The sequence below is a fragment of the Drosophila subobscura genome, chromosome A (assembly GCF_008121235.1).
Source record: "Drosophila subobscura isolate 14011-0131.10 chromosome A, UCBerk_Dsub_1.0, whole genome shotgun sequence".
In the NCBI taxonomy this organism is placed as follows: Eukaryota; Metazoa; Arthropoda; class Insecta; order Diptera; family Drosophilidae; genus Drosophila; species Drosophila subobscura.
Window position 1 is genome coordinate 1,591,268 of NC_048530.1, and position 17,860 is coordinate 1,609,127.

At 46.4% G+C, this 17,860-nt stretch overlaps 3 protein-coding genes across 6 annotated transcripts; 1 reads left to right on the forward strand and 2 right to left on the reverse strand.

The window, feature by feature from the left end:
- Positions 1-565: 565 nt before the first annotated feature.
- Positions 566-9,730, reverse strand: LOC117897509. 4 transcript variants are annotated; one of them, XM_034806432.1, is made up of 6 exons: positions 9,627-9,730; positions 5,852-6,059; positions 2,872-5,781; positions 2,446-2,787; positions 1,398-2,387; positions 566-1,330 (listed from the first exon to the last, which is right to left on the reverse strand). In XM_034806432.1, the coding sequence occupies exons 1-6, from the start codon at positions 9,633-9,635 to the stop codon at positions 879-881; spliced, it is 4,911 nt and encodes a 1,636-aa protein (XP_034662323.1). In that variant the 5' UTR covers positions 9,636-9,730; the 3' UTR covers positions 566-878. The 4 variants fall into 4 exon arrangements, with proteins under 4 accessions (XP_034662323.1, XP_034662314.1, XP_034662303.1 ...); XM_034806423.1 differs by lacking the exon at positions 9,627-9,730 and adding an exon at positions 6,234-6,286 and having other exon boundaries at positions 5,852-6,086; XM_034806440.1 differs by lacking the exon at positions 9,627-9,730 and having other exon boundaries at positions 567-1,330; positions 1,398-1,812; positions 1,987-2,387; positions 5,852-6,172.
- A 601-nt stretch (positions 9,731-10,331) lies between these two features.
- LOC117900915 (FAST kinase domain-containing protein 5, mitochondrial) lies at positions 10,332-13,601 on the forward strand. Its single transcript, XM_034811865.1, has 2 exons — positions 10,332-12,244; positions 13,464-13,601. Exons 1-2 carry the CDS (start codon positions 10,427-10,429, stop codon positions 13,551-13,553), a joined length of 1,908 nt encoding a protein of 635 aa, XP_034667756.1. The 5' UTR covers positions 10,332-10,426; the 3' UTR covers positions 13,554-13,601.
- LOC117901768 (mitochondrial ornithine transporter 1) lies at positions 13,381-17,735 on the reverse strand. Its single transcript, XM_034813080.1, has 5 exons — positions 16,837-17,735; positions 15,983-16,764; positions 15,463-15,909; positions 14,144-14,249; positions 13,381-14,078 (listed from the first exon to the last, which is right to left on the reverse strand). Exons 2-5 carry the CDS (start codon positions 16,053-16,055, stop codon positions 13,787-13,789), a joined length of 918 nt encoding a protein of 305 aa, XP_034668971.1. The 5' UTR covers positions 16,056-16,764; positions 16,837-17,735; the 3' UTR covers positions 13,381-13,786.
- Between the last annotated feature and the right edge of the window lie 125 nt (positions 17,736-17,860).

Genomic DNA, 17,860 nt, shown 5'->3' on the forward strand with positions numbered 1-17,860 from the left:
CAATCATCCATATCCATCCCTTCAATCACACATCATATTGTGCCATTGTATCCTAGTTCCCAATTTGTTAGGGGCTTACTTTGATGTCTCTGTAGTTGCCCATAAAAGTGGGCGGTGACCAGCGACTCAGCAACAAATTGTACGGATGGTCGTTCTGGTATGGTGGTTGGAAATGGGGTGAAACTGCGGAAAACACAACAAACTATCACCAACTTTTTTTTCAACTATTTTAATAACAAAAGAACATAAACTTGCATTTTGTGCAGATTGGATAAGTTCGTGCTCAATCGTGCAATTATAATAAAGTTGAGACATTTCCAGTATATCTGCACTGACGTGCAGTGCTATTGTGTCCAACATTCAACAACTTAAAGAAAAGAAGCTGCTTGCAGTATACAAGGAAGTCAATGTAAAAATACGATTATCTTCTACTTATAAATTTTTAAAAATCCGGGCACAACTTTTTTAATTTAATATGGCATTGCTTTACATATTCCCATCATTATTTGTTTGATTCAATTTAAAAATAAAATAAAAATTCGATTTTACCCTGAAGAAAAGGCGGTGCCACGCCCATTTTTTCAACAAACCTTCCTTTTACTATTATAAACACATATAAAAAAACTAAATCAAAAAATAATGTTTCGTTTGGAAGTTATTAATTAATGCCACAAAAATTGGTCAAATGCCCCATAGTGCATTGTTTGAATGTATGTACATAAAGACTTTATAAACTAAAGGTGTGTCTGACTCTGGATACCAAGCCAAGAGTAAAGAAATAATTTATAAATATAATTTAGAATGGCATGAGCTTGATGGTGCAAACATGCTTGCATATACATATGTAGGTACATAATTATTACTCTCTTATTAATTAATTAAAAATTCAAATTTGTGTGATTTGTGTGTGAGCCTTCGATGACTTCGTTTTTGGCTATCGACTCGCTCGATGCCAGCGCATGTTTGGCAAACACTTTGGTCAGCTTTCCGAACAGCTTTTGCTGGCTTTCAGGACTGAAAGTGGCAAGCGCATGGGACCAGTTCTTGAGCACCAGACGTGGATGGGCATTGCTCATGGAGATTTCAGGCATAAAGCGCCTCGTTCCTAACGTGGCTGCTCCTTCGATCTGTGTCTGGTTGAGCTGTTCCGGTGTACGCACCAACAGCTGACTGATCCTGACGGGTTGTGCCTCCGGCTTCACCTCACTGTAGATATCATTTATGTGGCGATAATAGCTTTGCCCCAACTGGCATTTGTTCGTTGGATCGGCGATTTTCAGGATGCGCGATTCGCGTAGCGCATGCTGCATGCTCATGCGGCAACCAATCACTGCAAGGAAGGAAGGGTATACCATAGGTTGATTGTATGCTGTCGCGTGTCAGTCGTCTTTACATACCTGTGGTATTCAGTTCTGTGGCAGTCTGCACCCAGGCGGTGCGTTTCTCATGGGTGGTGGCTTGCCTGAAGGTATTGGGATATTGCTTCAGCATGGTGGTCATCTCAAAGGCTGGTAAAATCGGCAAAAGTCGCTGTGTTGCACATTGCAATATTGGAGGTGTCTGCAACGGCTGGCCATAACATTTCACATCAGGCATAGTCCCGCCTTTGTATTCCTTGGACACCAAAACAAGCGGACGAGGAGGAACAAGAGACTGAGCTAGGCTTAAGGATGTAGCCGGAGCATGAGCAGTATCTGGAGACACAGACGGAGCAGGAGACGCAATCGGAGCACATTCAGGGGGCGCAGGTTTAGCAGGGAATGCAGGTGGAGCAGAACACACAGCTTTAGCAGGAGACGCAGCTGTTGCTGTGGCTGGTGGTGGAGCCTTAACGTACGGACTCACTGTGTCGACTCCCAGTTTACCAGGAGCAGGAGCAGGAGACGCAACCGGAGCACATGCAGAAGCCGCAGGACACGCAGCTGGAGCAGGAGACACAACTTTAGCAGGAGCAGAGCACACAGCCTTAGCAGGAGACGCAGCTGTTGCTGTGGCTGGTGGTGGAGCCATAACGTATGGCCGACTGACTGTGTCCGCTCTCAGTTTGCCCGTCAGCAGACGCCTGGCCTCCTCGGTCTCCCAGGGCAATGGTTCCCAGTCGATGCGCACCTGACTGCCCAACGCTCTTGACTTTGGACTGAGATCGGGTTGGCGCGTTGGCATCAACTTTTCATAGATACTGCAACGCTTCACCTCCGCCCTGATCTTTGTGTGGACTATATAGTAGTAAGGTTCCAGCGGATGATAGCGCACATTCACAAGGAATCTAAGCTGATCGAAAGCCTGCCACCATAGGCGAGGCCAGGGATTCTCAATGCCCATCTCCAGATCATCCATATATGTGCGAAAAGCCAACTTAAATGTGGACCAAACTTCCATATGATTGACTGAAAGGCACAAAATCAGTTAAGTGTATAAGAAAAGGGGAATAGAATCGCAGCTTACTATCGGAAAACTTTGCTTTGGCCACTCGCCAAACATCATCGCTCTGCTTTTGGGTGTAGACGCGTGGCGATTGTAAGATCTCGCCGGGTCGCGGCCTACGCATGTCGCTGTACAAATGCTCGTACATGCGAAAGTGAATCATGAGCAGGGGCAGCTGATGCCGGATTTTAATCCATTGATTCTTGGCGGCAACCTCTTCGAAGAGTTTGAAAACCCGTTCGGACTTCTGCCAATTCTTGGCATAGCCTTTGTGGAGACCCATCAGATCCGGCATTGGCGCAATCGCCGGAAACAGGCTGATGTTTTCACTCAAGAATTTCCATGTGGCGCGACAGGCATCAGCTACAGAGAGATAAAATAATAATGGTTTAAATACAAAGATTTGGACAGGGACAGCCCTCCCCCATGGGCTCGCCTCTCTCTCACCTGGCATGTGAAATTTCCTTGCCACATTGCCCCACAATTCGGATTTCTTGCTCTCCAGCTTTGGATTGTTGTTGTGTAGAATCGGTATGTCCATCACCTCGCGTATCAGCATGCCCACACGCTCTTTATGCAAGGTGTAGTCTGTGATCAGGGCACCGCCATGGATATGCAACGAATTCCCATCCGTCAAAAGTTCAACTTTAATTTTGCTAATGATCTGCATTTGCAGGCGGGTGTTGGCTATTGCTGGCAATTTGTGAACATTCGATTCAATTTCAGTTTCCTTTCCCGTTTCGCTGCCACCAGTGCCTTCCCCATTGACAGTGATCGACAAGGCTCCACTGGGAGCGGTCATGGATGTGGCAGTCAATGGCGTTGTAGGTGGATCGGGCACACTAGTCTGATTTATTGCCACTCTAACGGGCGGCGCAGGGGATCCCAAAGATGCTGTTTGCATCGTCATCCAGGATGGTATCTCATGGGCGGGTGCTTCAACTGGCAACGGAACACTGCGACGAACCACAAACACTTTGGGCACCGGCTTACCATTCAGCACACCGGGCGCAGTATTTGCGGACATCACCAAGGTGCTGTTTCGCCCTGCCATACTCAAGGTATTCATGAACTTCAAGCCATCATTCTTCAATATTGTGGAGCAGGGCGATGAGCTCACTGTGCTTGGCACTGTGGTGGCAGTGGACGTTGCGGTGGTGGTGGTGCTGCTGCTGCTGCTTGACACTGATGTGGGGTTGGTGATGGTGGAAGTGCTGCTGCTACTGGTTGTGGTGGGAGCAGGCGGATAAGCAATGGCCAGTGACATGCGTGGTGCAATCTTTGCTGTTTTTAGCAACTCCTCCGTCCTGGTGTCTAGCATGGCCACTCTGACCATCGGTGTTCGAATGGCCGGATCGGGCTCGTCTGGCTTATTGCCCTCACGATTTACGGTGTGATTAACGATCGTCTTGTATATCTCGTTGATTCCCGTTTCGCTGCTACCAGTGCCTTCCCCATTGACAGTGATCGACGATCGCTTTCGCTTCAAGGCTCCACTGGGAGCGGTCATGGATGTGGCAGTCAATGGCGTTGTAGGTGGATCGGGCACACTAGTCTGATTTATTGCCACTCTAACGGGCGGCGCAGGGGATCCCAAAGATGCTGTTTGCATCGTCATCCAGGATGGTATCTCATGGGCGGGTGCTTCAACTGGCAACGGAACACTGCGACGAACCACAAACACTTTGGGCACCGGCTTACCATTCAGCACACCGGGCGCAGTATTTGCGGACATCACCAAGGTGCTGTTTCGCCCTGCCATACTCAAGGTATTCATGAACTTCAAGCCATCATTCTTCAATATTGTGGAGCAGGGCGATGAGCTCACTGTGCTTGGCACTGTGGTGGCAGTGGACGTTGCGGTGGTGGTGGTGCTGCTGCTGCTGCTTGACACTGATGTGGGGTTGGTGATGGTGGAAGTGCTGCTGCTACTGGTTGTGGTGGGAGCAGGCGGATAAGCAATGGCCAGTGACATGCGTGGTGCAATCTTTGCTGTTTTTAGCAACTCCTCCGTCCTGGTGTCTAGCAGGGCCACTCTGACCATCGGTGTTCGAATGGCCGGATCGGGCTCGTCTGGCTTTTTGCCCTCACGATTTACTGTGCGATCAACGATCGTCTTGTATATCTCGTTAATGGTGTTCTCGAAGAGCCACTTGTCATTCAGCTTATAGCTGGCCAAACGCATCTCCACAAGCTCGCTGTGAAAGGAGCGCAACACCAGCCAGGTAACCTCACAGCTTTCGGGTGTGCTCATCGCCTGGGCGGCGACCTTCTGCCAGAGACTGTGATAGGCTGGCGGCTTGTTCTTGTGGTGCAGATACTCCTCGGTGAGCTGGACCAGCTCCGTATTGCCCTTCATCAATTTGATCAGCGTCTCAACGCTGCGAAAATTCTCGATGGGATAGTGCCAGGCAGCCGTCAGGTACTTGGAGGTCTTATATACCGACTCCTTCATATGCGGGATGTGCGGTATCAGGAATACCATCAATTTCATAAGCTCTGACGACTCATCGGGGCCCCGGCTAACCTCCCACTCGTAGCGCGTCAGCAGAATAATCCAGCTTTTCATTAGCTTGGTGGCCTTATCCCCCAGCTCGTTGGATATGGCGCCCCAGATGAGGCCGCGATGGTGGTAATCGTTGTAGCTGATATTCGATGCATTATACAATTGGGGATAGTAGCGTACGGCTTCGATTAGACGACGTTTTACGGGCGTGATCCTGAAACTTTCATTGTCCAGATCCAAATAGATAATGGTCATTGGCTGAGCGGCACTCACCAGCACCACATCATCCTCTGGAGCTGGCGCTGGAGCATTCACTGACTCCGCTGGATTCTTCTCCCGCAGCAGCGGATAGCTGGCCACATGCGGATACAAGAAGCACATCTCCTCCTCGAGCACCATAAAAGGACGGCGACCGGCCGGACGATGCCTCGCCATTTTCTGTTTATAGTTGAGCATTTCACGTTTGTGGCACTGGAATTCGTAGCGCAGCTCGTTCCAAATATCAACGCAGGCCTCCATATCCATGGAGAGGCGTCTGGCAATGCAGCGCCACACTTCGTTCTTGAAGTCCCTGTCGTGGAAGCGCGGATGTTTGGTATCATAGAGAACACGTCGCTTTTTCACCGCCTTGATCAGTCGTCGTTTCTCCAGATATCTCTCCAGTGGTTTCCTCACATTTTTGGTGTTTTCACAATTGGAAGCGGCGTTCTGGGACGAGACACGGTCCACCGCGGATGTATTATCCTTAAGAGCGTCTATGGTGATGGGAGTAACTTCCGTGCATCTGTCCTCCCCACTCGATCCGATACTCATCACAGACTCATCGTCCGTCAGATCCCATAATTGTTCATCTGTAAAAGAAAGAATTGTGTGGCTGTAATGCCAACTGCATGCGAACTAGCCCTCTGCCACCACGCTTACCACGCTTAACACTCAGCATAGCATCCTGTTGCTGCTCCTGTTCCAAGTTGACGCGATCCTGTATGACAATCAAAGATTGCTCCATGGATACTTGGATCAAAGTAGTTCCCTTTGGTTTTGTAGCTTCAGTTTGTATTTTCCGGGCATTGTCCGTCAAGGGCATACGGGATATGGCTGCATAATTTTGAACACCAACGGAATGCTTCTTCTGAAAAGTGTTTGGGTGTTTGGTCATCTTTTTTTTTGTTATATTTAATCGCTACAGCGAAATTGGTTGGTCGCAGAGATGAGTCCGCATTGACCAGGTACTTCAGTTTTGTGTTGAATATTATAAAAAAGTTACTGAAAATTGCCGAACGAACACAATAGAATGTGTTTTGACCAAACAATTGGTCTATTTGTCAACAACAACTATCATCGGCAGCAGTGTGACCACAGAACTATCGATAAAATATACCGACACACCCTCAGAAATATACCGAAATACCTTTCATTCTTAACAAGATTGGCTAGTTTTCACGACTGTCTTTTGTTGGAATGTTTACAAATTAAGTTTAAAACTAAAAAGGTCAACCAACAAAAATAGCTTAAAATGTACGTTAGTGGGAATGAATTGCTACGTATTTGACAATTTGTTGCTTGTTAACCTGTAGGTATGGTAAAGAATGGGCATTTGTATACTCTATTTCCATAAACAAATATTAATACATCATTTTCAAAGCTACTCTCAAATTTTTTTTTTTTTTTTTTTTTTTTTGAGCCGTGTTTTAATTTTATTTAAGAGCTGTCTTTTGCAGACAATTATGTAATTTCCTCTTTGGGTACTTGGCAATCTTATTTCAGTTATCTTATAATTATGTTATTATGAATAGTTTTGTTATGTCTAGCTGCTTAGATCCAGGGGAGGTCCAGCTCTCAAACATTAATAATGACTTTATCTTAGACTGACATGTTTTTTACAGGGACCGTAACAATAACAATTAAATGGAGCAATAGACTGCTCTAAGGATTAAATATGCACTTACACCAAAAATTTTCAATTTTTTTTGAATAGTTATAAATAAAAATGTTTGGAGTTAAAAAAAAGAAAACTCAAAAATAAACAATACATTTTGAGTTTTATATTTTGGTTTCGTTATAATAAATATTTATTATCAATATTGATTATGCTAAAAACTTAAACAAGATCATGATTGAATGATTTTTAAAATATAGCTAAATAGCTAAATAAATGGAATGATAACGGTCCCTGATTTTTCACCTTTTTGTATGCTTTTATGTAAATATGTTTATACATACATAAATACAATCAACATTTTCGATATCTATTATCTGCAGAATTTCCCATGATTTTCCCATACAAACGAAAAGAAATCAACATTTTATTTTTGCTAGCAAACTATGCAATATACTTTGAATATTTCTTAAATGAATAAACAGTAAAGAAAACATTGAATAAGAAAAGGATCTACGCAGGAGATTACTTCTGTATAGTGGAATTGGCGGATCTTGTATTAGCGTATGAGGACAACCAACGATTCAAGCGCTGACAAAATTGGGTAAGCCCGTACTTGCGGACAAGAATGGTCGTTTTTCTATGGATGTGAGTTTTATAAATCATATACATACATACGTACATACATATATGCACATGTATGGAAACACATCTAACAATAACCTTCGCAAATTCTGCAGTTTGAAAGGCCGTCAGTATTCTTTGAGAATTTACATATGTCTGAGAGTAGCTTCTGCAGCCTTTTTGGATTGGTAGTTCATAACTTGGTACTTCCGAAACGGAATACAACTAAACACCAGACGGGACTCGTGAGACGCTTCTTACGCGTCACAACTTTTGGTGGGTTTAGCCACTTCAAATTAATTGTTTTATTCTGGCTATAATAATGATCCTATCTGATCCCAATACGGTAATCTGATAGGTATGGTCATTCCCTACGGAATGGCGTTTTCTTTTATCTTAAAAATTGTAGCTTTGAGAGGTTTTCGCTCTTTTGCGGGGGCAGGGATTATTTAGAAATACTCTTTTAACAGTGTGAGCATACAGAAGTATGGATGCAAAATTGGGTGGCTCAAACTTTTATAGTCTCTGAGATCCAGGCGCTCAAAAAGACGGAGGGACGAACGGACGGACGGACATACAGACATGGCTCAATCGACTCGGCTATTGATGCTGATCAAGAATATATATGTATACTTTATGTGGTCGGAAACGTTTCCTTCTGTGCGTTACATACATCCACTTTGTGCACAAATACAATATACTGTAATACGATCAATAGCTGGAGCGATTAAGTTGGGAGCGTCTGCTCCGTTGTAATACTTTATTGAGAGTTCTTTGTAATATTCATATTGGGTTCAGCTAACCCGAAATATGTTCCGTTTTGAGTGCGTCTTCACACACAAACGCAAAAACGGCTCGTTAATTGTATGGGTGCCGAGCCCTGATGTAAACACATACATATGTATGCAGAAGGCATGCATATGTTGTGTATAGTTAGACAACTTGAGCCGCTAAGTGCAAGCTCAGCATGCAATGCTTATCTCTTATAATTATATGTATGTACATATGTATATACATATGTATGCTGAAGGCATGCATGCAAAGTGTCACAATATTTTAACGGATTGTTATACCCTATGATTATGTTAATGGTAGGGTAGATATGCTTCAATACCCTATTTACTCTTCGAGTACCGGGTATAAACGAGAAGGGACGAGTGAGACGCTTCTTACGCGTCACAACTTTTATACCCGGCACTCAGTACTACATCTGCACATTAGCGGTTATTTGTCAAATTTTAAATTTTTTCTTCATCTGTCATCTACATCTACAACACTTCTCACACCAACACGCTCCTTTAGCTCGCCCCCCTTCCCTAGACCCACACACTGCAGACTCACGGCAGAGCCAGCGGCAGAGCCAGCGGCAGACGGCCAGTGTGCGGCCACTGCGCGAAGCAGAGTGTGAATGAGAGAATGTGCATAAAACAAAAATAAGCTGCGGGACGGGGTGGGTTTAGCCACGGCTATGGCAGAGGCGGAGGAACGGCAGGGGCAGACGCCACACACTGCGCGAAGGAGAGTGTGAATGGGAGAATATGCAAAAGACAAATATAAGCTGCGGGACGGGGTGGGTTTTGCCACTGCTAATTAATTTCTTCATTGTAGCTATAATAATGCTCCAATACTGCTCCAATTTGGTAGATATGGTCATTCCCTACGGAATGGCGTTTTTAGTTTTTTGCTATCTTCAAAATAGTAGATTTGGGAGGTTTTCGCCCTTTTGCGGAGGCGGAAGGGGGCGTGGCTCATTTTTGAAATACACTTGTAACAGTGTGAGCACACAGAAGTATGGATGCAAAATTTGGTGGCTCTAGCTTTTATGGTCTCTGAGATCCAGGCGCTCAACAGGACGGACGGACGGACGGACTGACAGACGGACAGACAGACATGGCTCAATCGACTCGGCTATTGATGCTGATCAAGAATATATATACTTTATGGGGTCGGAGACGTTTCCTTCTGTGCGTTACATACATTCACTTTGTGCAAAAATACAATTTACCCTATTTACTCTTCGAGTACCGGGTATAAAAATTCATGCAAAAGCATTTGCAACACGTGGGATTTGGAGTGTTGGACAGAATGTGAGCAAACAATCTATGGATATGGGACGGGACTGTGTACGATCGGCTGCAAATGCCAAATGGGGTAGACCCGAATATAAAAGTTTAAGTATTGTTGTATGACACTTACCTTCTTCATAAGCAAGCTAATATCAACCAGTCGAGTTTTACCGAACGACAATATTGTAAATTTTCATTCGCAATAAATTACGGCGTCTCTTGCCTCACACAAACAAACTAACGCAACAGCTGTTTCCATAAAAAGTCTGGCAATAGTTCCAACCGTTGAAGTGTTGCAAAATATCGACTTGAGTTTTTCCGGCAATGAGCTTTTACAAGAGAAACTGTTCCCAAACTTTTCTTGTACGTTTTTAACAAGTTTTTAGATTGAAATAAAAGGATAAGTGAGTCGTAGCGATGTATATCAGTATCAGCACATATCGGTATCGTGGATTCTACCTTTTTCTAGCCATGTGGCAGCTCTAATTAATATTGTAAATAATTGCTTTAAACGCTTCTGTTGGCGAAGAGATAAGGCGCAAGAGATAAATGTGCCTTGTCTTAAATTTGTTTATTTGTGTGCGTGGAAATTGATTAAAAACTAATTAATCGGATAACTCATATTTTTCTTATGATATGGCCCTAGCCTAATTATTCTGCCGAAACAAGTTAAATCGTGCGTTATGTTGAAATAATTAAAATTTAATTGCTCTAAGCTGGTTATCAAAATTGCTCTTTACCTTTCCATTTAAAATTGATATATTTTAGTTATTTTTTTGATTTTACATTTCCATTTCCAGCGATGTGGCAGCTCCATTCAAAACAGCTGTTGCGCCTCGCTTCTGTTTCGGTTCTTGCTACTTTCATAACGCGACTTTAATGAACAAAAGTATAGATAAATGAATAGAAGCCATTGATTTGATTTGCATCATGTGGTCACGGGTCAATTGCCTCTGTCGGAGTGTAGGGCAGCAGGCGCCTCGACTTCTATTTCGTCACATTCGCACGTCCGTGCTTTTGCCGGCGAAAATCTTTGTGGACAGAGAGAATCAGTTCGCCCACAGCATTCTGTCGGAGTCCCTGAAGCCCTATCATATTCTAAGGCCCGTCGACAGCCACGTGCAGGAGGCCAGTTTTTTGGGCTACCTAGAGGCGAACAGGAACCTCAGTCCCGACGCTCTGTACGCAAACTTTCTGGCCCTGGTGCAGCACTGTGCGGGAACGAACACCCAGATCAGTGAGCCACAGTTCGACGGGTTCGCCCGCACATACTGCGAGCAGACTCACCATCTGTCCGACGACCAGCTGCTGGGCACACTGCGCGCCCTGGGCCAGCTGCCGACACCGGAATCGACCAAGACGCGGAATTACATGGAGCTGTGGAATACACTGGACATCGAGTGCTGTCGGCGTATAGAGCGCTGGCCCACCGGGCAGCTGCTGCTGGTGAGTGATGCCTGGTACCAGCTGGGACTGGCCAGAATCGGGGAGTATGTGTGGCTGGCCCTCAAGAAGCTGGGCCGCAAGCTGAGAAAGTTGCCGCCGGAACAGCTTGTCCAGTCCATGTTCCTGTGCAACCTGCTGCGGCGCCCCGTCTTCGAGATGTTCGACTTTGAGATGAATCTGGCACGCTGTATCGACCAGATGACGCTGCAGGAGCTGGGCGTCATGGCCATGGGCTTCTTTAAGACGCAGACGCAGATCCGGAATCCCGAGCTGCTCAACCAGCTCTACGATAGACTCACCAAAGAGCTGGACACCGTGGAGGACATCACGCTGGTGTCCCTGCTGAAAGTTCTACGCTATAGCAGCAAGCTGCCGCAAGTGGAGCCGCTGATCCGGCTGCTTCGCGACCTGGAGCCGCAGGTGGAGCGCGTCTCCCTGCTGACCTGCCTACATATGGCTCTGCTCGGCTGCGAGCTGCAGACCTGCGACGACCAACTCATCGAATGCATCCTCAAGCGCTTCGAGCGAGAGCTGGACCAGGCCCGCCTCAAGGACATGGAGCGCATTGGCCTGGTCATGGCCCTGTTCAACCTGGAGAGCGTGTCCGGTGTGGAAAAGCGCCTGGCCGAGCGGCTGCCCGATTTGATGCGCCAACGCCTGGACGAGATCATGCGCTATCCACGCTGCTTCACCAACTGCCTCCACTTCCTCACCATGCGGGGTGTCTACGATGTGGAGCTGCTCGGAGTGACCCTCGAGCCGCGTTTCCTGCAGCATGCCTACCGCGGCGGTCTGCCCGGTCGGGAGTACTTCCACCTGGATGGCTGTGCCCGCCTCCTGGGCGGAGATGTGTACAAGGGCCAACTCCTCACCGAGCGGCAGATTCAGCAGATGGGCAAGCAGTACACGCAGTACATACCCGAACGAGAGGGACGCTTCAAGCTGAACAAGACCGATCGCATTCTGGTGGACATTCGGGACGCGGCCTCCGGCCTCTACCGACACCTCAGCTTCAAGCACATTCTGCCCCAGTACGAGCGCTGTGATCTGGTGTTCTGCTATGATCTTCGACAGCAGCGTGCACTGCCCATCGATGCAGACTCTTGTCCGCCGGACTACAGCGGTACAATGCTCACCAGGCGGCATCTGCTCGGCGCGGACAGAGAGCACGATGAGCATCTGGCCACCGTGATCATTGTGGTTGCTGGCTGGAATAATGTGATACGAGACAAGCAGCGGCACACGGGACAGCTGGCAATGAAGCTGAAACAGCTCAAGCAATTGGGCCATCAGCCGGTGGTGGTGAGTGGCTCCAAAATACAATTTAATTTAAATGTTCCTATGGAAAATGTGAGAAAAGTAGGGGGCATTCTACAGATAAAGTCTTCCGCCTTATCCGATCATTACGCACATTCATAAATCCATGGATAGCAGGAAAATATGTACATTAAGGTATGGGAATCTTGGATCAAAAATAAGCGAGTTTTAATTTTTATACCCGGTACTCTACGAGTAAATAGGGTATTTTGTATATGTGCACAAAGTGAATGTGTGTAACGCACAAAAGGAAACATCTCCGACCCCATAAAGTATATATATTCTTGATCAGCACCAATAGCCGAGTCGATTGAGCCATGTCTGTCTGTCTGTCTGTCCGTCCGTCTGTCCGTCCGTCTTGTTGAGCGCCTGGATCTCAGAGAGCATAAAAGCTAGAGCCACCAAATTTTGCATCCATACTTCTGTGTGCTCACACTGTTACAAGTGTATTTCAAAAATGAGCCACGCCCCCTCCCAAATCTACATTCGGTAGGGAATGACCATTTCTATCAGATCACCAAATTGGGGCATTATTGGAGCATTATTATAGCCACAATGAAGAAATTAATTAGCAGTGGCCAAACCCACCCCGTTCCGCAGCTTATATTTGTTTTTTGCACATTCTCTCATTCACACTCTGCTTCGCGCAGTGGCCGCACACTGGCCGCCGGCTGCTGGCTCTTCCTTTGCCGTGAGTCTGCAGTGTGTGGGTCTAGGGAAGGGGGGCGAGCTAAAGGAGCGTGTTGGTGTGAGAAGTGTTGTAGATGTAGATGACAGATGAAGAAAAAATTTAAAATTTGACAAATAACCGCTAATGTACAGATGTAGTACTGAGTGCCGGGTATAAAAGTTGTGACGCGTAAGAAGCGTCTCACACGTCCCTTCTCGTTTGTTAAAGTGTTGTGTATCTACTGCCAGCGAGCACTTTAGGAATGTTTTGTGTCCTTTATCTGATTAAAATAGTTTGTAAGTTTGCTCACATTTTAATCATAAATGAAGCCTCGGCCTCTGCTCAGTTTTGACTCGTATTTACAACGTTAAAACTTGTAAATGCCGGTCCAAGTCACACTTCACTTAAGTGAAGGTTATCACAAATAGGTAATGAATAAAATAACAACATATTTGTTTACATCTATTGCACATATCTTTATTTACTTAAACTACATATACCATAAAAATACTAATACCCATTGGCTTTCCGTAGATCAATTGGTACGAGTGGCGCGAACTGGAAACATCCGCGGATCGACGGGGCTTTCTTAAGCGACGTCTGCGCCAGGCGACCGGGATCTAAGACCAGGATCAGCGGATCAGCAATCCAAACATTCAGAAAATCAACATCGATTGCAAACAGCATGGATATATAGTCAGTCATATAATATCTGAACAATGTACACAGACGGGGGCACACACACACTAAATATCTAAAAATGATCTAACTAAACGACGAAAAAAAAAAACGCTCGCAAGAGTTATGGCAATGAAGACGACAACGACGACGGCGACCGCCCGCGGTCCCAGGTGTCGTTAGAGGGTGCCATGAAGCGCTCGCTTGGTGTACTCGTAGACGACAAAGAGTGTGGCCGTGGCCGGTATGGTGCGGAGAACGGAGGGCAGCAGACCGCGGTAGAGTGCCAGGACGCCCTCGTTTTGTACAATCTCACGACCGACGGCGTACATGCTGGCATTGAGGTTCTTCACCTGGATGCGGCTCTTGATTACATCGGCGGGAAACGTGGAGGTCCACAGACAGACGCCGCCAATGGCGCCCGCCACCATAGTGCGCATGGGTCCGATTTCATCTTTGGTTTGATTGTTCCTGCAGTGATAAAACATGAGAATGATTAAATGAATGATGGTATCGTTGGACTGTTGGTCCCTTACCTGCGCAGAAATTCTCTGGTGCCTTCGTAGCTGCCAAAGAAGAAGAAATAGCCGGGCATCTCACGCATGAATGTCGAGCTCAAGCCGCGATAGAAGCCGCGCAAGCCTGTGTGTGCAGCGCGTGTAGAGGAGATTAAAAGCAATTAATGGATTATGCTTGGAAAATAACAAATGCAATGACAAACGCGAGAGAGGGGAGAGAGAGAGAGAGAGAGAGAGCGAGAGCGAGAGAGGGAGTAGGAAACAGATTGGCACGTGAGGAGGCCATTCCGTTTGTTATTTATGGAAATTACTACGTTACATGTCGGTGATAAGAACTGAGCATCAATCAACCGTCAAGCCGAATCATTGCATGCGTACACGTACCCCCACTCCCGCTCCATGCATCACGCCATTGATCTGGCAGCTGTCAGCAGAAAAGTCGAAGGGACGGACGGACGGATTCAGTAACTTTCCACTTGACAACTGATTGGGGCTGGGGCTGGGGCTGGGGCACCACTATCAACTATTTGTGCTTATGTATTATCCACAAACTTCCCCTATCTGCCTCTCACTCGCTCTTGTGCTACGTCATTATGCGTGGCATGTACGAAGGCTGAGAATATTTCTTATCAAATATCAAGTAATTCATAATTTGCTGTAGTAAATATTATTCATTCTTTTGACTTTTCTTATTGTTTAAGAACAAATGAAGGCTGACAGCTCATTCAATTTCGATTAGATTTAAGCGATGTGGAGGCATTAATCTCTGCTACTTATCGCATGTTTTGCAATATTTTTTAATGAGATTCTAAAAATATTATAGAAGAGTTTTCGCTTCCTGTTTTATAGACATAATTCCGAAGACAGTTTTTGACTAATATTTATACCATTTTGTAATCATTTTGCATCTATATTTTTATGAGATGTGTGCAAAAAAACCTCTGAAAACTCATTTCAAAAACTATTTTAAATGTAGATTTTTGTGTTTGGATGGAATGATTTGGAAAATGTTGGAAAAATCGAAAAAAAAAAATATTTTGTAATGTTTATGCCTCAGGGGAAAAAAGTTTCAAAAACTAACCGTCAACGGGTTTGTCTGGCAACGCCACAGCAGCGATCGCGTAAAACCATGTGGATGGGAGTGTCGGGTTCTGTTGTCCATATCGGGCATCGCATTGCGATGCGATAATTATGAATTATGGAGAATAATTTCTAGATTGCTGAAAAACGCCACGCTAAGATAATCTAATCGTGTAGGAACTCGAGTGTTGCCGCGGGACAACAATCATGATACGTGTGGTCTATATGTGGGGGCTGGGTGGCCACCTACCACTTACCTTCCGTGCGCCAAATGTACCGCGTGAGGGACCAGGGCGTACGCATATCCTCCGGATGACTGGGCTCGATAAAGTGCTTCATTTCGCGCAGGGCCTGGAGCTTGCATTTGATCAGCTCCGTGGGACAGAGGGTGAGCGTGGAGAAGCAGGCGGCCAGGGAGCCGGCACAGGCATTTTGGGTGGTCGTCAGCTCGCCGGTCGTCTCTTTGTTGACCAAGAAAGCGACAAACTTCTGGCACCCGCCGTAGGCGGCAAATAGCACCGAATTCTCGGCCACATTGGCCACTACAGCGGGCAGGGAACCCGCATATAGGCCCCGGAATATGCCATCCTTGCGATACGTGCTCACGAAGCAGTCGAACATTCCTTTATAAGCCTCCGGGAAGGTCTGCAGCTTCACCTTGACTGTGTCCAGCGGCTGCGAGACATACACCTGTGCGGCACCACCTATGTAATGATGGGGGAGAAAGGTCCATTCGTATTATTCCCACTACATTGACAGCACTTTGTGTGTACGCACCCAATGAGCCCGCCAGGAAGTCGATGAGCCCCTCAACAAAGTTGATGTTGTTCCCGGTACCGCCTCCATGCATGTCGAGGCGCCGTACGAATCTTAAGAATTTGCCGAATATAAAAGGAGGCCGTCACGAACGGCTTCGAGCGTCGAGAGTGGACTGAGCTTTCTGTTGCTACCGCTGCGCTGCGATTCGCGACGCTCGTTTTCGCTCTGCTCGCTCTCCTCCTCGGCCTCGGCCTCCAGCACCGCCTGCTCGTATGCATCGAGCAGTTCGTCGGGGGCCATTATCAGTACGGAGCTGCCCACTCGGCTGGAGCCGACTCGTGGCTGTGTCGCCGGTAACGACGGTGGTTTCTCATGCTTTGGTGCGTGCTTTGTGGATTGCTTTGGCTCTCGCGGTACTCCCATCTGCTTGGGTTTCTCTTCGGATGGCGGGGGTAGAAGCGGTGTTGGTGGTTGCGTTGGATCCACATCTTTCTTAATTGTTCGCTTTGACCCCCTGCCCGGCATCCATGATTCGCGCGGCGGTTTCTCTTCTTTGTTTTGGCTCGTTCTCTCCGACATCGTCTCTGGCGGCGTTGGCGTCATGACACTGCTCGTACTCTGCTGCCTGCTGCTCTCTTTTCTTGTTATTGTTGTTTATTGGGTTTCGTCATCATCAAACGATCGGCAGTGCTTCCGATCGTTAGCGCTCTTGCTTGTGCTGCGTCTGTTTTTGTTGTTTCTGGTCGTTTGCTCCTTCTTTTTATTTTTATTTGTTAACGAACGCTTGGCAGTTTCGCCCTCTGTTAATGTACAGCTTTCTGTTATGAGTGTTACTGTTACTTTATGAGTGGCGGCGGTTATGTCTAAGTTACCTGTGGCTGTTAAGTCTGCTTGGCCAGTGGCGGCTCTTAAGTCCGCTTGTCCAGTGACGGCTGTTAAATTACTGGTTACTGTTATATCTGCTTCTTCTGTTGTTGTTACTTCCACTGCTTCAGAACTGTTCCCTCCAATATTCCAGGCGTCACCTTTGGTCGCTGTGTTTCAGCAAATTGTCCCAAATCTCTATATATTTTCAATCGACGTAATTTAGCTCGAGTCACCAAGTCTGGTTTTTCAACTGACTTTCCAACTTTTGTGGTTCCTGAACGAAATACCGGGGGCACACTTCTCCCGACCCGCAACGTGGTTTGCTTGGCTTCAAAACCTGCTGCCCAATCTATGGGATGCTTTGGATACGGTACAACTGATGTGTCCAAGTAACGGGACACTATCGAATCGGATGCTTTTTTGGCGGCTGCTCCTCGTGCTCTATTTAATTGTTTTGTTTCAGTCGTATGCACACTGTCTGTTAATGTAGACGACGTTAGTTGCGCGGCAAGACACGATATCTGTGACTTTTTCTTATATGCAGCAAAGTCCGTCCCTTCCCGCAGTCCAAGGTCAATCTTTTCAAATGCTGTTAGTTTCCGTGTTGCATCAGGACCCGGGACTTGCGGTTTTGCAGTGCCACGCACAAAATTACAAAATTTATTACGTACTTTCGTAGCGGCTGACTTCAGGCCGGCTCTGCCGCGCGCCGTTATTATACCAGTCGCGATCGCCGTCACGCTCCCGATGGCCAATAGACCCACAAATCCCTCCGTTAGGGCGTCTGCGCGTGTGTGAGTTTCGTTGCGGTCCCAAACTTTGTTATTCCGATTGTACTCGTACTCCAAATCCTTACTCATGTTTGGGAACAACCGAAAATTTTGTGTTGAAATAAATAAATATCAATGATGGATGTGTGACTGAAAAAGCTGCCAAGAGGTGGTCGGACAGGCCTGCTGTCTAGAGTTTAACTATCGAATGAAATGCTGCTTATCGATGTACGTTTTTTGGTTGCTTTTTATTAATAAT